This window comes from Carassius gibelio, chromosome A4, assembly GCF_023724105.1.
Source record: "Carassius gibelio isolate Cgi1373 ecotype wild population from Czech Republic chromosome A4, carGib1.2-hapl.c, whole genome shotgun sequence".
Classification (NCBI taxonomy): Eukaryota; Metazoa; Chordata; class Actinopteri; order Cypriniformes; family Cyprinidae; genus Carassius; species Carassius gibelio.
The window spans coordinates 29821545-29842343 of NC_068374.1; the positions used below are offsets into that span (position 1 = coordinate 29821545).

At 39.0% G+C, this 20799-nt stretch overlaps 1 protein-coding gene and 1 pseudogene across 1 annotated transcript in view; both read left to right on the plus strand.

The window, feature by feature from the left end:
* The window catches only part of LOC127976334 (scavenger receptor cysteine-rich type 1 protein M130-like), a 65116-nt pseudogene that overhangs the window by 20091 nt on the left and 24226 nt on the right, over positions 1-20799 (plus strand).
* The window catches only part of LOC127976399 (scavenger receptor cysteine-rich type 1 protein M130-like), a 226170-nt gene that overhangs the window by 2193 nt on the left and 203178 nt on the right, over positions 1-20799 (plus strand). The window contains exons 5-10 of the mRNA XM_052580796.1: positions 13-327; positions 616-959; positions 1021-1333; positions 1483-1785; positions 2011-2097; positions 2304-2636. Coding sequence (XP_052436756.1) covers positions 13-327; positions 616-959; positions 1021-1333; positions 1483-1785; positions 2011-2097; positions 2304-2636 — 1695 coding nt within the window. The remainder of the gene's footprint in view (positions 1-12; positions 328-615; positions 960-1020; positions 1334-1482; positions 1786-2010; positions 2098-2303; positions 2637-20799) is intronic.

The following is a 20799-nucleotide window of genomic DNA, read 5'->3' on the forward strand; positions in this document are numbered from 1 at the left end:
TTCTTTCTCCAGGTTACACTGATCTCAGGCTGGTCAATGGTCCTGACATCTGTTCTGGTCGAGTTGAACGTCAGTACTTCAGTAAATGGGGCACAGTGTGCGATGCATGCTGGGATATGAGAGCTGCCAGTGTCCTCTGTAGACAGCTGAATTGTGGGATTGCTGTGTCTGTTGTGGGATCAGACTGGTTTGGAGAGGGAAGTGGTGAAATCTGGGCTGATGTGTTTGATTGTGACGGGAATGAAACAAAACTCTCAGAATGTTCCATCTCTTCATGGAGTCGAGCTGAATGTTCTCACAGACGAGATGTTGGAGTCATCTGCTCTGGTGAGGCCATTTTAATGATATTAATATCATTTAAGTTTCAAATGTACTTATATAAAATGCAACAATGATATAAAGTTCATATTACTGTAGCATTTACTTACATTATGCTACTGGAAGACTTAATCTTATACAAAATGTATGTATTCCCTATACATTTCAGATTAAAGATTAATGCTTTTGTCATTTAAGTTTTAAATGTAATTATATAAAATGTAATATTTACAGAGTTCCACTGTGGTCTTTAACACATTTACAGTATTTTATTAAAATGTCAGATCTTTCACTCAGATTCCTCTCTGGCTCTTCATGACGGTCTGGTGCGGTTGTCTGGAGAGAGACAGTGTGAGGGGGAGGTGGAAGTTTTCATCCATCAGGTCTGGAGGAGAGTTCTGCTGGACTCCTGGAGTCTCTCTGAATCCTCTGTGGTCTGCAGACAGCTGGGCTGTGGCTCTGTGCTGAATTTCTCTGGCTCCTCTTCATCCAGTCCTGAACACAGTCATGAGTGTGTGACGGGCTTCCAGTGCTCTGGGAGTGAAGCTCATCTGGGGAACTGCAGATCTCCACGAACTCTCAGCTGCAGCTCCACACAACAGCTGTCAATCACCTGCATCGGTGAGAAGAACAACATCCGGGCAGATTCTTCAGTTGTTCGTGATCAATAATGTGTTTTTCTTTCTCTGAATATCAGGTCAGGGGTCCATCAGGCTGGTGGGTTCTGGGGGAGACTGTGCAGGGAGGCTGGAGGTTTTTCACAGCGGCTCATGGGGGACAGTGTGTGATGACTCCTGGGATATTAAAGATGCTTATGTGGTGTGCAGACAGCTGCAGTGTGGAGTGGCCCTCAGTAACCAGCAGGTACCAGCCTGGTTTGGTCCTGGTTCTGGACACATATGGCTGGATGAGGTGGAGTGTGAGGGGAATGAGACGTCCCTGTGGAGCTGCTCTTCTCCAGGCTGGGGAAAACATGACTGTCAACACAAGAAGGATGTAGGAGTCGTATGCTCAGGTAAACACGGTGCTGTATTTTTTTTAATTATGCTTAAAATTAATATAAAGGTTTAAGAATCAACCGTTTAACACATTCACGTATCCATAATCCCCAGGTTTTTCAATTTTGTTATTTTAAAATTATATTTTCTGTTCATTTTCATCTAGAGTTTAAAGAGATCAGGTTAACTGAGGGCTGTGAAGGGAATCTGGAGGTTTTCTACAATGGATCCTGGGGTAATGTGTGCTGGAACCAGATGGACAGAGATACAGCGAGTCTGATCTGTCAAGAGCTGAACTGTGGAAGATCTGGTGTTTTTTCTGCTTCTACAGCAAGAGTGGAATCAGCTCCTAACTGGCTGGATAAAGTTACATGTCGACCACATGATTCATATCTGTGGCAGTGTCCATCTTCACCCTGGGGACAGAATAACTGTGATAATGATGAAGTGGCCAAAATCACCTGCTCAAGTGAGATAATATTTAAATAATGTAAAATGTTCTCAGTATTCATGTTTCTTTAAACACAATGTTTATATAATTCGTGAGTAAACTTATGTTAAACTTTGCTGATGGAAAGAGCATAGAAATTATTTGTGAGGCTTAATTTATATGTTTTCACACTAATATGTTTCACTAAAAGATTTTATGTCCCTTATGTGCTAATGTTCAGTTCTCTTCATGTTTTAGTCTCAGAGGAGGAGAATCAGGAGAATCAGGAGTCTCCTCGTAGTCATCTGACCTGTTCAATCTCACCATCTCCTCACCAGAAACAGTGTTCAAGTAATTACATTTTAATTGTATTGATATAATAATTGTACAAAATTTTAATTTTAGTTAACGTAAACCTTATTCTCCAAGTATATCATTGAAATATGCACATTAAAACTAGAAAAAGAAGTCTAATCATACATTTAAAGCTATCTTGGTTAAGTGTGTGTTTTGTTGTAAATGTGCTGAAGCTGGTCAGTGTTATATGTGTGTTTTAGATCATGTTCCTCTCAGACTGAGTGGAGGGGACGGCCGGTGCTCTGGGAGGCTGGAGGTGTATCATAACGCTGTGTGGGGCTCAGTCTGTGATGATCAGTGGGACATCAGCGATGCTCAGGTGGTCTGCAGGCAGCTGGGTTGTGGAGCAGCACTGAGGGCTGATGGAAATTCAGTCTTTGGTGCTGGTGAAGGTGTTGTGTGGATGAACAAAGTCGAGTGCAGAGGGAATGAGATTCACCTGTGGGACTGTCCTCTCTCCCTGAATAACCACACTGACTGCTCCCGCAAAAAGCTTGTTAGACTCACCTGTGAAGGTCATAGCCAAACAAAAAGTAAGATTTTAATATTTCAATTAAAGTCTCTGAACTGAGAATGTCAGATTGGTGAAACTGTTTATCTTTCTGTGTTTGTGTAATCAGATGAATTTGTTGATGATAGTTTATCAGCCTCCAAACCACAAATCTGCATGTTAATGTGTTTGTCAGTGAAAGTATCTTCCTGTATGAAATTTTCAAGAGTGATAAGCGGTTTCATATTAGGTGCATTTGTGGAGTTGGAAGAGATAAAGAATTAACTTAGCTCCCCAAACACTTGTAGCCGCACTGGGTTGTACATAATAATGAACTCAAATGATATATAGGGAATTTGGGTAATTAATCAGGAATATCAATCAATCAATCAATCACCTTTATTTATATAGTGCTTTAAACAAAATACATTGCGTCAAAGCACTGAACAACATTCATTTGGAACACAGTGTGTCAATAATGCAAAATGATAGTTAAAGGCAGTTCATCATTGAATTCAGTGATGTCATCTCTGTTCAGTTTAAATAGTGTCTGTGCATTTATTTGCAATCAAGTCAATGATATCGCTGTAGATGAAGTGACCCCAACTAAGCAAGCCAGAGGCGACAGCGGCAAGGAACCGAAACTCCATCGATGACAGAATGGAGAAAAAAACCTTGGGAGAAACCAGGCTCAGTTGGGGGGCCAGTTCTCCTCTGACCAGACGAAACCAGTAGTTCAATTCCAGGCTGCAGCAAAGTCAGATTGTGCAGAAGAATCATCTGTTTCCTGTGGTCTTGTCCTGGTGGTCCTCTAAGACAAGGTCTTTACAGGGGATCTGTATCTGGGGCTCTAGTTGTCCTGGTCTCCGCTGTCTTTCTGGGCAGTATAGGTCCTTTCTAGGTGCTGATCCACCATCTGGTCTGGATACGTACTGGATCCGGGTGACTGTAGTGACCCTCTGATCTGGATACAGACTGGATCTGGTGGCCACGGTGACCTCGGAACAAGAGAGAAAAAGACAAATATTAGCGTAGATGCCATTCTTCTAATGATGTAGAAAGTACGGTGTTATGTGAAGTGTTTCGGTTCCGGTTTACCTAATTAATGCAGCCTAAAAATCCTTTAACGGATTTGGATATTAAAAGCATATTAGAATGTTATGTGTATGCCAGGTTAAAGAGATGGGTCTTTAATCTAGATTTAAACTTCAAGAGTGTGTCTGCCTCCCGGACAATGTTAGGTAGGTTATTCCAGAGTTTAGGCGCCAAATAGGAAAAGGATCTGCCGCCCGCAGTTGATTTTGATATTCTAGGTATTATCAAATTGCCTGAGTTTTGAGAACGTAGCGGACGTAGAGGAGTATAATGTAAAAGGAGCTCATTCAAATACTGAGGTGCTAAACCATTCAGGGCTTTATAAGTAATAAGCAATATTTTAAAATCTATACGATGTTTGATAGGGAGCCAGTGCAGTGTGGACAGGACCGGGCTAATATGGTCATACTTCCTGGTTCTAGTAAGAACTCTTGCTGCTGCATTTTGGACTAGCTGTAGTTTGTTTACCAAGCGTGCAGAACAACCACCCAATAAAGCATTACAATAGTCTAACCTTGAAGTCATAAATGCATGGATTAACATTTCTGCATTTGACATTGAGAGCATAGGCCGTAATTTAAATATATATTTTTATGATGGAAAAATGCAGTTTTACAAATGCTAGAAACGTGGCTTTCTAAGGAAAGATTGCGATCAAGTAGCACACCTAGGTTCCTAACTGATGACGAAGAATTGACAGAGCAACCATCAAGTCTTAGACAGTGTTCTAGGTTGTTACAAGCAGAGTTTTTAGGCCCTATTATTAACACCTCTGTTTTTTCTGAATTTAGCAGTAAGAAATTACTCGTCATCCAATTTTTTTATATCGACTATGCATTCCATTAGTTTTTCAAATTGGTGTGTTTCACCGGGCTGCGAGGAAATATAGAGCTGAGTATCATCAACATAACAGTGAAAGCTAACACCATGTTTCCTGATGATATCTCCCAAGGGTAACATATAAAGCGTGAAGAGTAGCGGCCCTAGTACTGAGCCTTGAGGTACTCCATACTGCACTTGTGATCGATATGATACATCTTCATTCACTGCTACGAACTGATGGCGGTCATATAAGTATGATTTAAACCATGCTAATGCACTTCCACTGATGCCAACAAAGTGTTCAAGTCTATGCAAAAGAATGTTGTGGTCAACTGTGTCAAACGCAGCACTAAGATCCAATAAAACTAATAGAGAGATACACCCACGATCAGATGATAAGGGCAGATCATTTGTAACTCTAAGGAGAGCAGTCTCAGTACTATGATACGGTCTAAATCCTGACTGGAAATCCTCACATATACCATTTTTCTCTAAGAAGGAATATAATTGTGAGGATACCACCTTTTCTAATATCTTGGACAGAAAAGGGAGATTCGAGATTGGTCTATAATTAACAAGTTCTCTGGGGTCAAGTTGTGTTTTTTTTATGAGAGGCTTAATAACAGCCAGTTTGAAGGTTTTGGGGACATATCCTAATGACAATGAGGAATTAATAATAGTCAGAAGAGGACCTATGACTTCTGGAAGCACCTCTTTTAGGAGCTTAGATGGTATAGGGTCTAACATACATGTTGTTGGTTTAGATGATTTAACAAGTTTATAAAATTCTTCCTCTCCTATAGTAGAGAATGAGTGGAACTGTTCCTCAGGGGGTCTATAGTGCACTGTCTGATGTGATACTGTAGCTGACGCCTGAATGGTTGCAATTTTATCTCTAATAGTATCGATTTTAGAAGTAAAGTAGTTCATAAAGCCATTACTGTTGTGGTGTTGGGAAATGTCAACACTTGTTGAGGCTTTATTTTTCGTTAATTTAGCCACTGTATTGAATAAATACCTGGGGTTATGTTTGTTTTCTTCTAAAAGAGAAGAAAAGTAATCAGATCTAGCAGTTTTTAATGCTTTTCTATAGGATATGCTTCTTTCCCGCCAAGCAATACGAAATACCTCTAATTTTGTTTTCCTCCAGCTGCGCTCCATTTTTCGGGCTGCTCTCTTTAGGGTGCGAGTATGCTCATTATACCATGGTGTCAAACTGTTTTCCTTAACCTTCCTTAAGCGTAAAGGAGCAACTGTATTTAAAGTGCTAGAAAAGAGAGAGTCCATAGTTTCTGTTACATCATCAAGTTGTTCTGAGGTTTTGGATATGCTAAGGAATTCGGATACATCAGGAAGATAACTTAAAAAGCTGTCTTTTGTGGTAGAAGTGATGGTTCTTCGATACTTGTAACAAGAAGTAGAATTTACAATTTTGGCTATATGAAGTTTACACAGAACTAAATAATGATCTGAGATATCATCACTTGGCTGAATAATTTCAACACTATCAACATCAATTCCATGTGACAGTATTAAATCTAGAGTATGATTTCGACAATGAGTAGGTCCTGAAACATGTTGTCTAACACCAATAGAGTTCAGAATGTCTATAAATGCTGATCCCAATGCATCTTTTTCATTATCGACATGGATATTAAAATCACCAACTATTAAAACTTTATCTGCAGCCAGAACTACCTCGGACGTAAAATCACCAAACTCTTTAATAAAGTCTGTATGGTGCCCTGGTGGCCTGTATACAGTAGCCAGTACAAACATAACAGGGGATTTATCATTAACATTGGTTTCCCTGGATAATGTTATATGAAGCACCATTACTTCAAACGAGTTATACTTGAAGCCTGCCCTCTGAGAAATCCTGAAAACGTTGTTATAAATTGAAGCAACTCCTCCCCCTTTGCCTTTTAGACGCGGCTCATGTTTATAACAGTAATCTTGGGGGTGGACTCATTTAAAATAATGTAATCATCAGGTTTTAGCCAAGTTTCTGTCAAACAGAGCACATCTATATTATGATCAGTTATCATATTATTTACGAAAAGTGTTTTCGTAGAAATGGATCTGATATTCAATAAGCCAATCTTTATCATTTGTTTATCCATATTGCATTTGTTTTTTATTTGTTGAACCTAAATTAAATTGTTAACCTTAACTTGATTTGGACGTTTTTTGTATTTTCTAGTTCGGGGAACGGACATAGTCTCTATAGTGTGATTTCTAGGTGAAAGAGTCTCTATGTGCTGAGAATTAACTGACCTCTGTGACAGGAGGCAGCTAGCAGACGGTCGGTTTAGCCAGTCTGTCTGCTTCCTGACCTGGGCCCCAGTTAGTCAAGTATAAACACTAAGACTATGTGCCATATTTCTAGACAGAAGAGTGGCGCCACCCCAGGAGGGATGAAGACCATCTCTTTTAAACAGGTCAGGTCTGCCCCAAAAGCTCGTCCAATTGTCTATGAAACCTATGTTATTCTGTGGGCACCACTTAGACATCCAGCCATTGAGTGATGACAATCTGCTATGCATCTCGTCACCACGGTAAGCAGGGAGGGGACCAGAGCATATTACAGTGTCTGACATCGTGCTTGCAAGTTCACACACCTCTTTAAAGTTATTTTTAGTGATCTCCGACTGGCGAAGTCGAACATCATTAGCGCCGGCATGAATAACAATCTTACTGTATTTACGTTTAGCATTAGCCAGCACTTTTAAATTTGCCAAGATGTCAGGCGCTCTGGCTCCCGGTAAACATTTGACTATGGTGGCTGTCTCTATATTCACGTTCCGTACAATAGAATCACCAATAACTAGAGCACTTTCATCAGGTTTCTCAGTGGGTGCATCACTGAGTGGGGAGAACCTGTTTAATGTTTTGATCGGAACAGAAGAGCGGTGTTTTGACCCATGACTATGCTGCCTCACCGTCACCCAGTTGCCCTGCTGCAGGGGTTCTGTTTCCGGAACCGAACAATGTACAGGAGTCCCTGAGCTAGACGCATCCAAAGCCGTATCTAGAGCCCTAACATTCTTACTGTTCTCAATTAAAGTTTGGATGCGTGTCTCTAATTCTGAAATCTTCTCTGTCAGCCTAACTATTTCCCTGCATTTATCACATGTGAATCCCTCATCAGCGACAGAGACAGATAAACTGTACATGTGGCAAGAGGTGCAAATAACGATAGTAGGCGAAGCCATTACTCACCGTGCTTGATGAAATATTCTTACTGCGGTTGTTTGATGAACTTGTGAAAAACTGCAGCGTGAGAAAGGAGAGGAGAGGAGAAAAGAAAACGCTAATGACAAGCTAACGAGTGTTAACGCTTTGCAGGTGTACTGCAGTCACGGAAGAGTGAACGATCAAAGTTAATCTGATAAGATTGATCGATGATATCAGAAATATGGTGTGAATTAAGTTATATTTTACAACTTAAAAAACAAACAAACAAACAGACAGACAGTGATAGTAAGAAAGACTATAGAGAAAAAATAAAAAATAAAAACAGCTACACGGAGCTATGATTAGCTACAGAAGGCCAACAGGAAGTAGAGAAAACACTGTCCAACAGCGACACCAACAGGCAGCTTTTTTGCAGAAGGTGATTCACAGATAGCTGTAGTTACAGTGGAAGCTGTTGTGCTTGAGACTGTTCACGAGGTAAAGCTGTAGAACCTGAGGACAGATGGGTTTGTGGGGCAGCAGGGTTTGGTTTTTTGGCAATACTGTGGTTTATATTATGGAGGGTTCTCCTTGGTCCTGTAGTGGAGAAGCGGATCACACTGTATAGTTTTATCCTTCCTGACTTGCTAAGTGTGTGTTTTGGTGCATGTCCAGCTTTGCTTCCAGTTCACCTCGTGTTTTTTTATATGATTAATACATATATATCATATGACAGTTACATTAATATTATTGAAGATGAAAAATAGTTAAATTGCATATATCAATAACTCATTACAGGGCACTGTAATTTACTCATTAATACGTCAATATTCCATTCTTCATATCAATTATAGTGATATCTCTTACTGTAAATTACTGCAAATCAAACAGTGGTTTGTCCAGCAAACGGACGTAAGATTAACTTATCAATTTTCAACAAAGCTATCACCTCTTATGATTCAAGGAAAAATATTCTCTGGCCATGAAAACATTATCCTATCATTATGATAAATTTAGTTACTAAAAGTAAAGCTTGTAGCTAAAGATCAGACATTTCATTTACTCGTAATGTGAGCGTGTTAGATAAAGGCAATCATGAATATATGGGTTTTTAATAATTGAACTAATAATACATCAAACTACAAATCACACAGAGTAAATACGCGTACGACACTACAGACAGTAAACTTTGTTCAAGACAGCGGAATCCAAATGAGAGAGAGAGAGAGAGAGATAGAGAATTAATGAATGAGAGAAAAAGGGAGAGAAAGAGGGACGAGCAGAAGTGCGGAAGCGAAGAAGAACTAAGAGCAAGCAAGCACGGAACTTCCTGGGTCAGCTCTTATGGCTTGAAATGGTTCACGCCTCTGTTCGCGTGAACAACCAATGATCGTCCGCGATCTGAAGCGGGAAAAAGTTCCTTTGTCCCTGTGGAAACACCCACCCTAATAATTTAGGGCATATCAGATTTCAGCAGTGATATTCCAGAAAGTACTTATTTCAGATGAATAAATTTTCCACACCTTTTATACAGGTGGATAGTTGGGTCACAACATGACAATTCCAAAAACACCAAACAGTACATATATAGCTGATAGAAACACAAAGTTACATTCAAATGCAGAATTACACACATTTAATGTTTTTGATTAACACACGATATAAACTGCAGATATTCCAATTTATATGGGGAAACATCTAATGCACCAAAAAGCAATACTTAATAGATTTAGACCACATTGAAAAAGTAATAGTTTAGGATACATTGAGAAAAAGGTACCGGTGAACTGGCTTTTTTCCTGTCCTGTTTCCCAGTGGGATCATAAAGTTTTATGAGCTGGTCAGGGGTAGGGTTACAACCCATGGTTCTATTTGAGAACATTCATTCCAAAAACATTTCCCATTTACAATTCAGCAACTTTAACCATTTACACAGGATTAACCATTTTTATGCAATACACAAACATTCAAAATACATATTATTAATAAAATGACAAAGGTAAAGAACTTTAAGAAAGGTTTGTTTGTGTGTGTGTGCTTAGGTGTGTGTGTGTTGTGGAATGTGTTTCGTTTCTCCTTTGAGGCTGCTCACGGGTATCCCTGGACAGTCTCAATAGGTGTAATAACTGTCACCCACGGCAGGATGTTACCGACTTCACGGCGCCCCAAATTGTGAATTATGTTGTAAACGAAGGTTTTTGTTTACTCACGTTCTGGTATTTGAGTGCAGAATGTGTTAGAGTCAGGATTCATTAATATGGAACAGATGGCTGAAATACCATCAGCTCAATAGTGTTACACACTTATATTTTTAAATACGTTAAAATATGATATGAACAATTGCATCAGCTGTTTGAGTCAAGACTCTTCAACAGTGGCTATAAAATAGGCCAGCCACACAAAGCGAAGACTAGTTAAACTGCAGTGACAGATGCTGACCAACGCAACAAACACTTGTCAGGTTTTATTGGATCATTGCGTCTCTCTGTCAGTGTCTGTTGCCATTAGTCTTCATTTGTTTCCATTAACTGAATATGTTCATTCTGCATTTTTCAAGTTGTGGAAAGTCTAGCTGAATTGTGCAAAAAAATAATATAAAAAATTATAATCTTATTATTGTCATCATCTATTGTTGCAGTGTGAATTAACCCTAAAATGCAGTGAGCTGAATAAACAGGCATTGTTCACACAGAATGAATGTAAGCTTTTAAAAATGCACGACACAGTGCAATAAAATAATATAAAAAGAGCTAATGGTTTAAAAAAAAGTGAAGCTTTTTACTTGACACAGCATAGGCAAAAAGCCCACCTACAGTTCAAGATAAAAACCAGATTTTGGCCATGCCTTCGAAAGGAAGTGAAGGTCAAACTAATGGTCTTGCCTATGGAGGATTGCTCTTATCGCACAACAATTGTGACAGCTGTACTTTATAGAGGTTATGCACAACATGCTTCCGTATTCATTTATCCTAGTCTTGGTACTTCCGGTTCAAGCATTTTTTTATATGCTTTGTTAGATATGAAACAGTTTAACTCAAGATGCCTTCAAAGTCCATCATATATATTTTGTATTCTTTTCACTAACATTTGAATATATATATATATATATATATATATATATATATATATATATATATATATATATATATATATATATATATATATATATATATATTGTGATGAGTCCGCTGCCTCCTCCCTGATTGTCACCGGCACCCCGTCCTAAATCGCCGCCCCTCACCAGGCTCCCGACAGGAGTGGGTGTGTGAGAGGAGGGGCGCTGGACGAGTCAGGGCTGGTGGCGTGTGATGGGGCACACCTGAAGGGAATGTAGCCCCATCACTGCCGCTGTTTAAAAGCCCAACGCACCTCTCCTCGGGAGACCGGTCTCTTCCCCATGCATGCACACTGGTGTCCTCGTGGGTCCAGGAAGGGTGTGTTGAGGGACTCCCGCGCCACAAGAGACGTGAGCTGCCGGACCCGCGATCCGGAGGAGAACCGCACCCGTTTACACGGCCGACGGGCCAGGATGCCAGGCCGTCCATCCCCTACCAGCGCCACGGCCAACGAGAGACATGCGGCCGCTAGAGGAAGCCGCTGCCCCTCGCGCCCTGGACCGAGGAGGGGAGCGCGTGCGGCCGCCGGACTCCGCCCCTTGCATGGACCCTTCCTCGATGAACACTGCCCGACCCACACGAACCCCGCAGCATGACGAGGACACCAGGTTCCCTGTTGTTTTGGACACTTTTCCCCTTTGGCCACTTTATCCCCTGTTTTCATTTGATTTCTGTTAATAAAAGCCTCTCCGAGAGCCTGACGCCACGCCCACTGTGTCTGTCTTGTGCTCCTCCCGTGACACTGGTGGAGAATGCGGGCAAGGCGGAGCCTAGACAGCGCAGTTGGGAAACATCTGGTGACGTCACTCCCTCTCGCTTGCAAACGTTCGTGGGAACCCGGACTGGGACGGAGGAAAACTGGGGACAGCCTCCCAGCCACAATAGGGGTAAGTGACTTCTGTTATTGTCATTTTACCCCGTGGTTGAGGCTGCCACTAAAACCCGGTTACTCTGTCCCTGTTCCGGTGCGCTGCGAGAGGGAGGACCGCCCGGAGAGGAATCCCCGCCCACTCCGACCGTTTGGAGCCTGGTTGAGGATGGTAGCACTCCCGTGTGGGCGGCGCCCTGATGACGGGGATGTCGTTTGGGAGGGGGAATGTGATGAGTCCGCTGCCTCCTCCCTGATTGTCACCGGCACCCCGTCCTAAATCGCCGCCCTTCACCAGGCTCCCGACTGGAGTGGGTGTGTGAGAGGAGGGGCGCTGGACGAGTCAGGGCTGGCGGCGTGTGATGGGGCACACCTGAAAGGAATGGAGCCTCATCACCGCCGCTGTTTAAAAGCCCAACGCGCCTCTCCTCGGGAGACCGGTCTCTTCCCCGTGCATGCACACTGGTGTCCTCGTGGGTCCAGGAAGGGTGTGTTGAGGGACTCCCGCGCCACAAGAGACGTGAGCTGCCGGACCCGCGATCCGGAGGAGAACCGCACCCATTTACACAGCCGACGGGCCAGGATGGCGGGCCGTCCATCCCCTACCAGCGCCGCTGCCAACGAGAGAGATGCGGCCGCTAGAGGAAGCCGCCGCCCCTCGCGCCCCGGACCGAGGAGGGGAGTGCGTGCGGCCCCCGGACTCCGCACCTTGCCTGGACCCTTTCTCGATGAACCCTGCCTGACCCACACGAACCCCGCAGCACGACGAGAACACCAGGTTCCCTGTTAAAATATGATATGAGAGAGGCCTGACGCCACGCCCACTGTGTCTGTCTTGTGCTCCTCCCGTGACACTATATATATATATATATATATATATATATATATATATATATATATATATATATATATATATATATATATATATATATATATATATATATATTTATATTAGGGCTGTCAAAAATAGCGCGTTAACGGCGTTAATTAGTTGTTTGTCGTTAATTATGTCAAATTTTTTAACGCATTTCAAGCATGCGCAGTGTGACAAATTATTCAGGTTAGGAAAGTCTCGTCGATCTCTGAATTCTCAAGATAGTAAAAAACAGCGGCGAGCGCCGCGACGAAAACACAGAAGAAGCTTAAGTATTTACCCCAGTTACTCTCAAATACATTCATGCCAAGCTCGATAAACAGAGATCGGGCCGTCCATCCCCTACCAGCGCCGCGGCCAACGAGAGAGATGCGGCCGCTAGAGGAAGCCGCCGCCCCTCGCGCCCCGGACCGAGGAGGGGAGTGCGTGCGGCCCCCGGACTCCGCACCTTGCCTGGACCCTTTCTCGATGAACACTGCCCGACCCACACGAACCCCGCAGCACGACGAGAACACCAGGTTCCCTGTTAAAATATGATATGAGAGAGGCCTGACGCCACGCCCACTGTGTCTGTCTTGTGCTCCTCCCGTGACACTATATATATATATATATATATATATATATATATTAGGGCTGTCAAAAATAGCGCGTTAACGGCGTTAATTAGTTGTTTGTTGTTAATTATGTCAAATTTTTTTACGCATTTCACGCATGCGCAGTGTGACAAATTATTCAGGTTAGGAAAGTCTCGTCGATCTCTGAATTCTCAAGATAGTAAAAAAACAGCGGCGAGCGCCGCGACGAAAACACAGAAGAAGCTTAAGGTTTTACCCCAGTTACTCTCAAATACATTCATGCCAAGCTCGATAAACAGAGATGACTTTGGTAGTTGATACGCTGGAGCTTCTTCTTCCTGTTATAGTAGTGATCCTCAAATCTGGCTCGCGAGTTTCCTGCAGAGTTTAGCGCAGACTCCAATTAAACACACCTGCCTGTGATTTACTAATGATCCTAAAGACACTGATTAGCAAACTCATGCGTGTTTGATTAGGGTTAGAGCTAAACTTCGCAGGAAAGTGGATCTCGCGAGCCAGATTTGAGGATCACTGTGTTATAGCGTCCTGTGTTTCACAATGCGCATGCGCAGAACGCCTACATGCAATGCAGCGAAAATTACAGCTGTTTGGGAAAGCATATGCATTTTTACTTGGTTTTACTGGCACTTGAAGCCTTCAGAACGTGAAAATATCGATCCTAAAGTATTGTGGCAGAGCAAATGAACACCTCCCAAAAACAAGAGTGCTGCTTTATGTGATTGTGGCGCAATGTTTTGTTTCTGAGTTCATTCTTTCGAGTTTCTCTATCCATAATTTCTTAGATATGTGGCTATATTTAACCACTGGTTCACCTAAAACTCTTACACTATCTGTAGTTAAATGGCATGGTTTGATATAGTGCTCAGGTAAATTTGATCTAAGTAAATGTTAAACTTTTGAAATTCAGAAAAAAAGAACCACATGATGAAACAATACATGAAAATTATGTATCTGTGTCCTGTTATTTATCTTTTGGTATGCATTTCAGAAAAAAAATGGTTAGGATTCAGGTGTAGTGGCAAATAGTGATTAATCATGATTAATCCACTGAAAATTCTGATTAATTTGATTAAAAATTGTAATCATTTGACAGCCCTAATATATATATATATATATATATATATATATATATATATATATATATATATATATATATATATATATATATATATATATATATATATAAATTAAATTAAATTTATGCATTTTGCAGGAGCTTTTATCCAAAGCAACTTACAGTGCATTCAGGCTAGCAATTTTTACCTATCATGTGTTCCTGGGGATATATATATATAATGAATAAAATGTCAACAATAAAACAGCTAGATAGTCTAATTGATTACCTTCCATAGTCCATAGATATCTATAATAATATAGATATTATTCATAACAGCTGTTAGCACGTTCTCCGACAAGTGGAAGCAATGAGAACTATTACAGGTTATGTCAGGTGACGTTCCACATTTACCCTAATGAAAATTTTAATAAAACAAAACATGGTTCACAGTCTGTCTAAATAAATTCACTCTGGTTTTTCCATTTTACATAATATAAAGTATAGGTTAAAATAGCTTTATCAGGTTTTATATAATAGTCTCCAGTTGTCTATGACATGACAAACTATATTACAAATTACAATGTGAGCTTTTGTTTTACATGTGTATCAGAGGGAGATCAGGAGGAGGATGATAACGTGAAGAACACAATGAAGATGTCACCTCATACTTTATAACTATATGTTTATAATGTTTACATTTCTAATTCAAACTAAATCTAAATGAAATTATAACAATGAAATATTTGATTTTTTTTTTTAAACAGACTATGATGATATGGGGGAGGAGTCAAACAAAGAAGGAGGGGCCATATGACTCAGTGACCACACCTACTATCTCTTCCATTGAAATCATATCACAGATACTGGAGCTACTGGGACTTTCTTATATTGCTACTAATGCATCAATGGCTTTTTGTTATTTCATTTTTATTTTTTAATAAAAAAAGTTTTTAGCTTATTATTTTTATACTGATATTAATACTTTTTACCTAATGAACAAATAAGCAAATTATATAATCCATTCATTCTATTTACCACATTTTGTAAAGATCAGTTATTGTAAAGCAAAGACAGATAGCAAAGATTTATTGCACACTTCATGTAAAATGTGATTAAAAAAATAAATAAATTCAAACGCACATTTATACACCTGTCCCAACTGCAGAGTTTACTGTGTGATGGTGCTATTCAACTTTAAAATGGTTTCAATAACTTTGAACCGTGTCTTGTCTTTGTAGTTGATTACTGTATTTTCATTGAATTTAATTATTTTGCAGAAATAGCTTAATCTGCAGGTTAAGTTTGGGCTGATCCTTGTTGTTGTTGCTTTTATTCACCCTTTTTTATTTCTTCAGAGTCTCCACCTGTTGAGCTGAGGGCTGAGGGTTTTTCTTTTAAAGTTTCGTGAGATATTATTTTATTTAAATTTTTTATTTAGACAATAATGTAGTGTATGATGACCAACCTCCTGATATATAGTTTTATTTAGTTTTATAATTTTTTTTCTCTAGACTTGTTGTCATTTTTTCATGGTTTATCGCCACCCTTTTAATGCCACATTTTGTTTGTGCTTTCCATGAGTTTGGTGTGCTATAAAATAATATAGTGTTATTCATTTTTAATCAGTTTGTCTCGTGTGCTCATTAAATTTTGTTTTACATTTGAAATATTAATATTCAATTTTTTAAAGACAAATATTTAGCATTTATTGCTGACTGACTCTTGTTGGCACAGATTTGTCCTTTAATTAAATCTCCAATCTAATGTTGGCTAGGTGTACAAAAACAATGCATTTGTAAAATGTTTTATTTTGAAACAATCTTAAATTCTTTGTATGTTTGTAAGTATATTTAACAGGTGTTGATAACACATCTGAGACCATTCTAAAAGGACAGATTACTGATACTAGTAGATATGTTTACAGATTTATAATCCTTCTAAACGGGACAATATTACAATTATTGTATATTACTACTATAATACATTGCTACAACAAAAATCACTTATGCAAGGTGGCAAACACTTTTTTTTTCTCCGTAGCTTTAAGACTGCGTCTAGTCTCATGTAGACCAAACTTTGACTAGACAAAAGTCACATTGTAAAATATTCTGGAGAAGAACCACTAACATGTAGATGAGAGGAGACAGTCTGACTTACAGTACATGTAAACCAGTTAGTTTGGTTTTCTATGTTGTGTTATGTGGAGGGTTTATTTTAAATGTTGTCATACTAAATTATTTTCTAATTTATCTTTATTTAATGCGTGAGATACCACTGATACTATCAAAACTATCTTTTTTTTCTCAAGCTAAAATACACAGAGATTAATTTATTATTTCTTTGTTTAAATGTACAATTTTAGTCTGTTGCTACACTGCTTTGGAAGTATGAATGTGCAACACAAGTTGGATAAGCAGAACGTATAGTAGCACACTGACTCTCTCTGCTGGTCACAAGGAAAACAACATTGAAGAGCAATTACGGGTTTCGTGGGTCATCTGATGGAATAAAAAGTTTTATGGGATTAAATACATTTCACATTAGTTACAAGAATGAATGGAGAAAAATCTTTTCTGCCTCCCACTAATAATAATCTATTTAGACTTAAACTAAAGGTAAGTCTTTATTTATTCAATTGTAATTTTATGTCATTTTACAATTTTCAAAGTTGAGTTTAGTATGTCATGCTGACATATCTATACAATAATAGACTTTAATAGTGTTTTGGAGATTCACAGTTAGTTATCAGTGCTTTTATCTTGTTTCTGCAGGTGTTTGGCTTTGATGCTGTAAATAAACTGGAGAGTTTCCTGTCTCCTGTATGTCAAATGTGTGTGTGTGTGTGTGTGTATCTCCGTGTCTCCCCTCAGTGAGGCATCTTGATGTGTGGGGAGGAGGAGTTCATCAGCACTGACAGCTTTGATATATATGGTGAAAATCAGAAAAGCCTCCTCTGATTTGTCACTGAGGTTGTTTGATGATTTCCTCTGTTATGTCTAATAAGGTAATAGTGAGTGTGACTGGAGGGTGTTGGGACACTTTTTTCTTGCATTAAGGAGGCTGAGAGGATGTCTGTACTTCTGTATCATCAGTGCGGAGAAGCTTACTGGGTGCCGAGTTAATCATGCTGAGGATGATAGCAAGATACTTTACGTTCATTTTACTTTTTACAGTTGCAATACTCATCACAGCTGGTACAGTACACAAGTATATAAAAAAGAAAGAGATTATTATTTATTCATTCACAATATTACCTTTCTTTGTCTCTCTCAATTGTTTAAAATATACAGGCCATGTGAATGTGAGGTTGGTTGGTGGTCACAGTTGCTGTGCTGGTCGAGTGGAGGTTCTTCACAGAGGTCAGTGAGGAACAGTGTGTGATGATGACTGGGATTTGGCTGATGCTGCAGTGGTGTGTAGAGAGCTGGACTGTGGAGAACCTGTAGATGCTCTGGCTAATGCACACTTTGGACCAGGATCAGGACCAGTCTGGATGGCTTTTGTCAGATGTGTTGGTTCAGAATCCACACTGAAGGACTGTGAATCAGCAGGATGGGACCGAAGTTTTTGTGAACATTCTAAAGATGCTGGAGTCATCTGCTCAGGTAGCATCTGCACATTTGTGGCCACACTCGAGTGTTGCTGTTGTATCTAAAGGATGAACAGCTAAAGTACTCCATGCCATAGTATACAACATTTTAGACTGATGCGCACAATGTGTGATAAGAAACATATAGCAAAAAAAATAAATAAATAAATAAATTCTTCCAGAAGGTAAACTTCAAATGTGTGATAGACAGTGAATAGTGAACGCTAATTAATAAATTATTTATATTATTATTATTTATATTTATTATTTGCATTTTCATAATTTCATGTTTTAAACGTTAATATATGTGTAAACACATTTATGCCACATTTGTTTACTCAGCACATATTCATGATTACAAGCTGGTTGAGCTGTTGCTTCTGAGCTGGCTTGAAAAATAGTTTAGTTTTTTTTTTTTTTTAACATCACATTTTTACACAGAATAGTATATAACACAGAAATCATACTATATAAAATAATTGATTACAACCATGAAGTTAAAATGAAGTTAAAAATGTAAAATTGGAATAAAGATAGCAAAATAATTTCATAAAAGGTTTAAAAAAAGATTTAAACTTTGGAATATGGAATGTCTTTAAACTGTTGTTAAACTCCTATACTCTGCCAAAATATGGAACGTATTTTCAAAAGCACATGTTAAGCAAAATGTAATGGTAAAAAACATTTCATAACAAGAATAAGCACTCTTTAGTTGTCAGCCATGGACTCATCATGGTCCAGGATCCCATTTTTTTCCAATCTTTAAGTTTTGAATTGCAGATCTTAAAATAAATAATACTAGTGCATTATGAGCCCCAAAAAATATAACAAAATACATATATGGCTTTTAACTTTCTTAATGCACATTTTATCTATTGAATAATGTAGTATAGTTAACTGTCCCTCATTAGTCAAAACATGTCCCACTTTTGAAATAAAGTTTTCTAAAGTCTGATGACAAAGATTGCTTCAAAAAGAAAATATTCTTAACACACTTTAGCAATATTATTGCAAAATTTTATGTACAAATACATCAAAAATATAATTTCATTTCCAATTTCTTTCTGTTCATGAGCATGTCTTTAAAACATCTCATGTCATGTTCAGTGCTTTGGCTCTTAATTCATCTATGCCTAAATACATGATATTGATTTGTTCCTAATAGTTTATACAATTAAGACAGTTTTTTTATTTATGATGTTAGTTATAACGTTATGCTTTTTTTATTTTAAAGAAAGTCATGATATAATTTTTTTTTTTAACAATTAGGTGCATTAGTATTCCACTCATTGCTCTCGCTTGTGGACTCTGGGTTTTTTCCTCTAATTTAAATTATTTAAAATTATAATATAATTAGAATATTAGTAATATTAAAGGAAAAAAATATATTTTAGTTTTTGACTGCCCTGTTTAGTGTTATTTATTGAATCATCACATGACCAGTGGGATTTAAAGCATTTGCATGAGCTGATAAGATGTGTATCCGATTTAAGTTTAGTTTACTTCCAACTTCATTTGCAATTGTTAGTTATGGACGAGTCAAGAAAAGAATGTGCAACTATGTAAAATGTTGTCTTTGAACTTCCATTTTTGCAGTTGCTCTATAACAACATTGTTGAAGAGTAATTAGCTGGTGGAGTGGATTTACTTATTGTAGTGTTAACAAAGTTATCATGTGCATTGTAATGGTCGAAGCAGATATCATAACAAACATCAGTAGACCAGGAAGATTCTGAAATGAACATTTATAAATTTATACAACAAATTCACGCTGTGGAAACAATCCCGAAGACAGAATTCCCTGCTTAAATTAAAAATAAATAAAATAATACAGGTAAAACCAGCCTAAGCTGGTTGGCTGGTCTTTTTGGTCAAGTTGGTCTAGGCCAAGGTGGTATTAACTTATTGTTCCAGCTGGTCTTTCAGCCTGACCAGCTAAAGAAGTGGCCAAAACCCCTCTAAAACCAGCCTGCTGACCAGCTATTATGATCAGCTAAAACCAGCCAACCAGCTTAGGCTTCTTTTAGCTGAGTGCAGTTCTGAAAATGGGCGGGGATACATAAGGTCTACGAATTCTGTGTGTTAAGATGTTTCCTTTTACTTTTTCCTTTGCATGTTCAAATGTATAAAATTAGTTATGCATTTTTCAGATCCCAATGATATTTACTGGTTTTAGGTTTGAAGGGTCTGTTTTTATATATATATAGTCTAAATAATGTTTTATGTCATGCTTGCATCAGTTGACTCTCAGTTGATGCATGTCTACCTATAGGAATATGATGCCTATTATGGCACTCCTACATGATATCTATTCAGTATTATTCAGTAGCTGTATTGCTTGCTCAGGAGCAAACTACCCTTCTCCATCCCCAGATCCACCTCCCTGTGATATTCCTTGTTTCCCTAAATCAACTCCTTTTATCTTGATTAATGTTGTTACACTGAAATGTCATTAATAACATTAATGATATCTGCTACAAATTATTTCTGTTCTGTTTACCCTAAAGGAGTTCTTGCTGCACTCCCTGGTCATTCATGATAGGTTGCATGGATGGGCCGGAAGTTTTTACCTAGAACAGAACCATACCACCAATCCAAACTCTATGCTAAGTGTCAGTCATTTTGATAATAGTGATCCTGACAGAACTATACAATTATTTATGTTTTTTCAGAAGTCCGGCTGGTTGGAGGTTCTCGCTGCTCTGGGAGGTTAGAGATCCTTCATAATCAGACGTGGATGTCAGTGTGTGACGCTGTCTTTGACCAGCAGGATGCAGAGGTTGTGTGTAGAGAGCTGGACTGTGGGGCTCCTGTACAGGTGCTGGGAGCAGCTGCTTTTGACAAAGGAGACGCTCAGATGTGGACACAAGAGATTCAGTGCAGAGGAGATGAGTCTCAGATTCATATGTGTCCAACATCTTTCAAATTCACACCCAATTACAACTGTACTCACAAAAATAATGTTGGACTGCTTTGTACAGGTATGTGTTGTCTGTTTCAATAGGAAATATT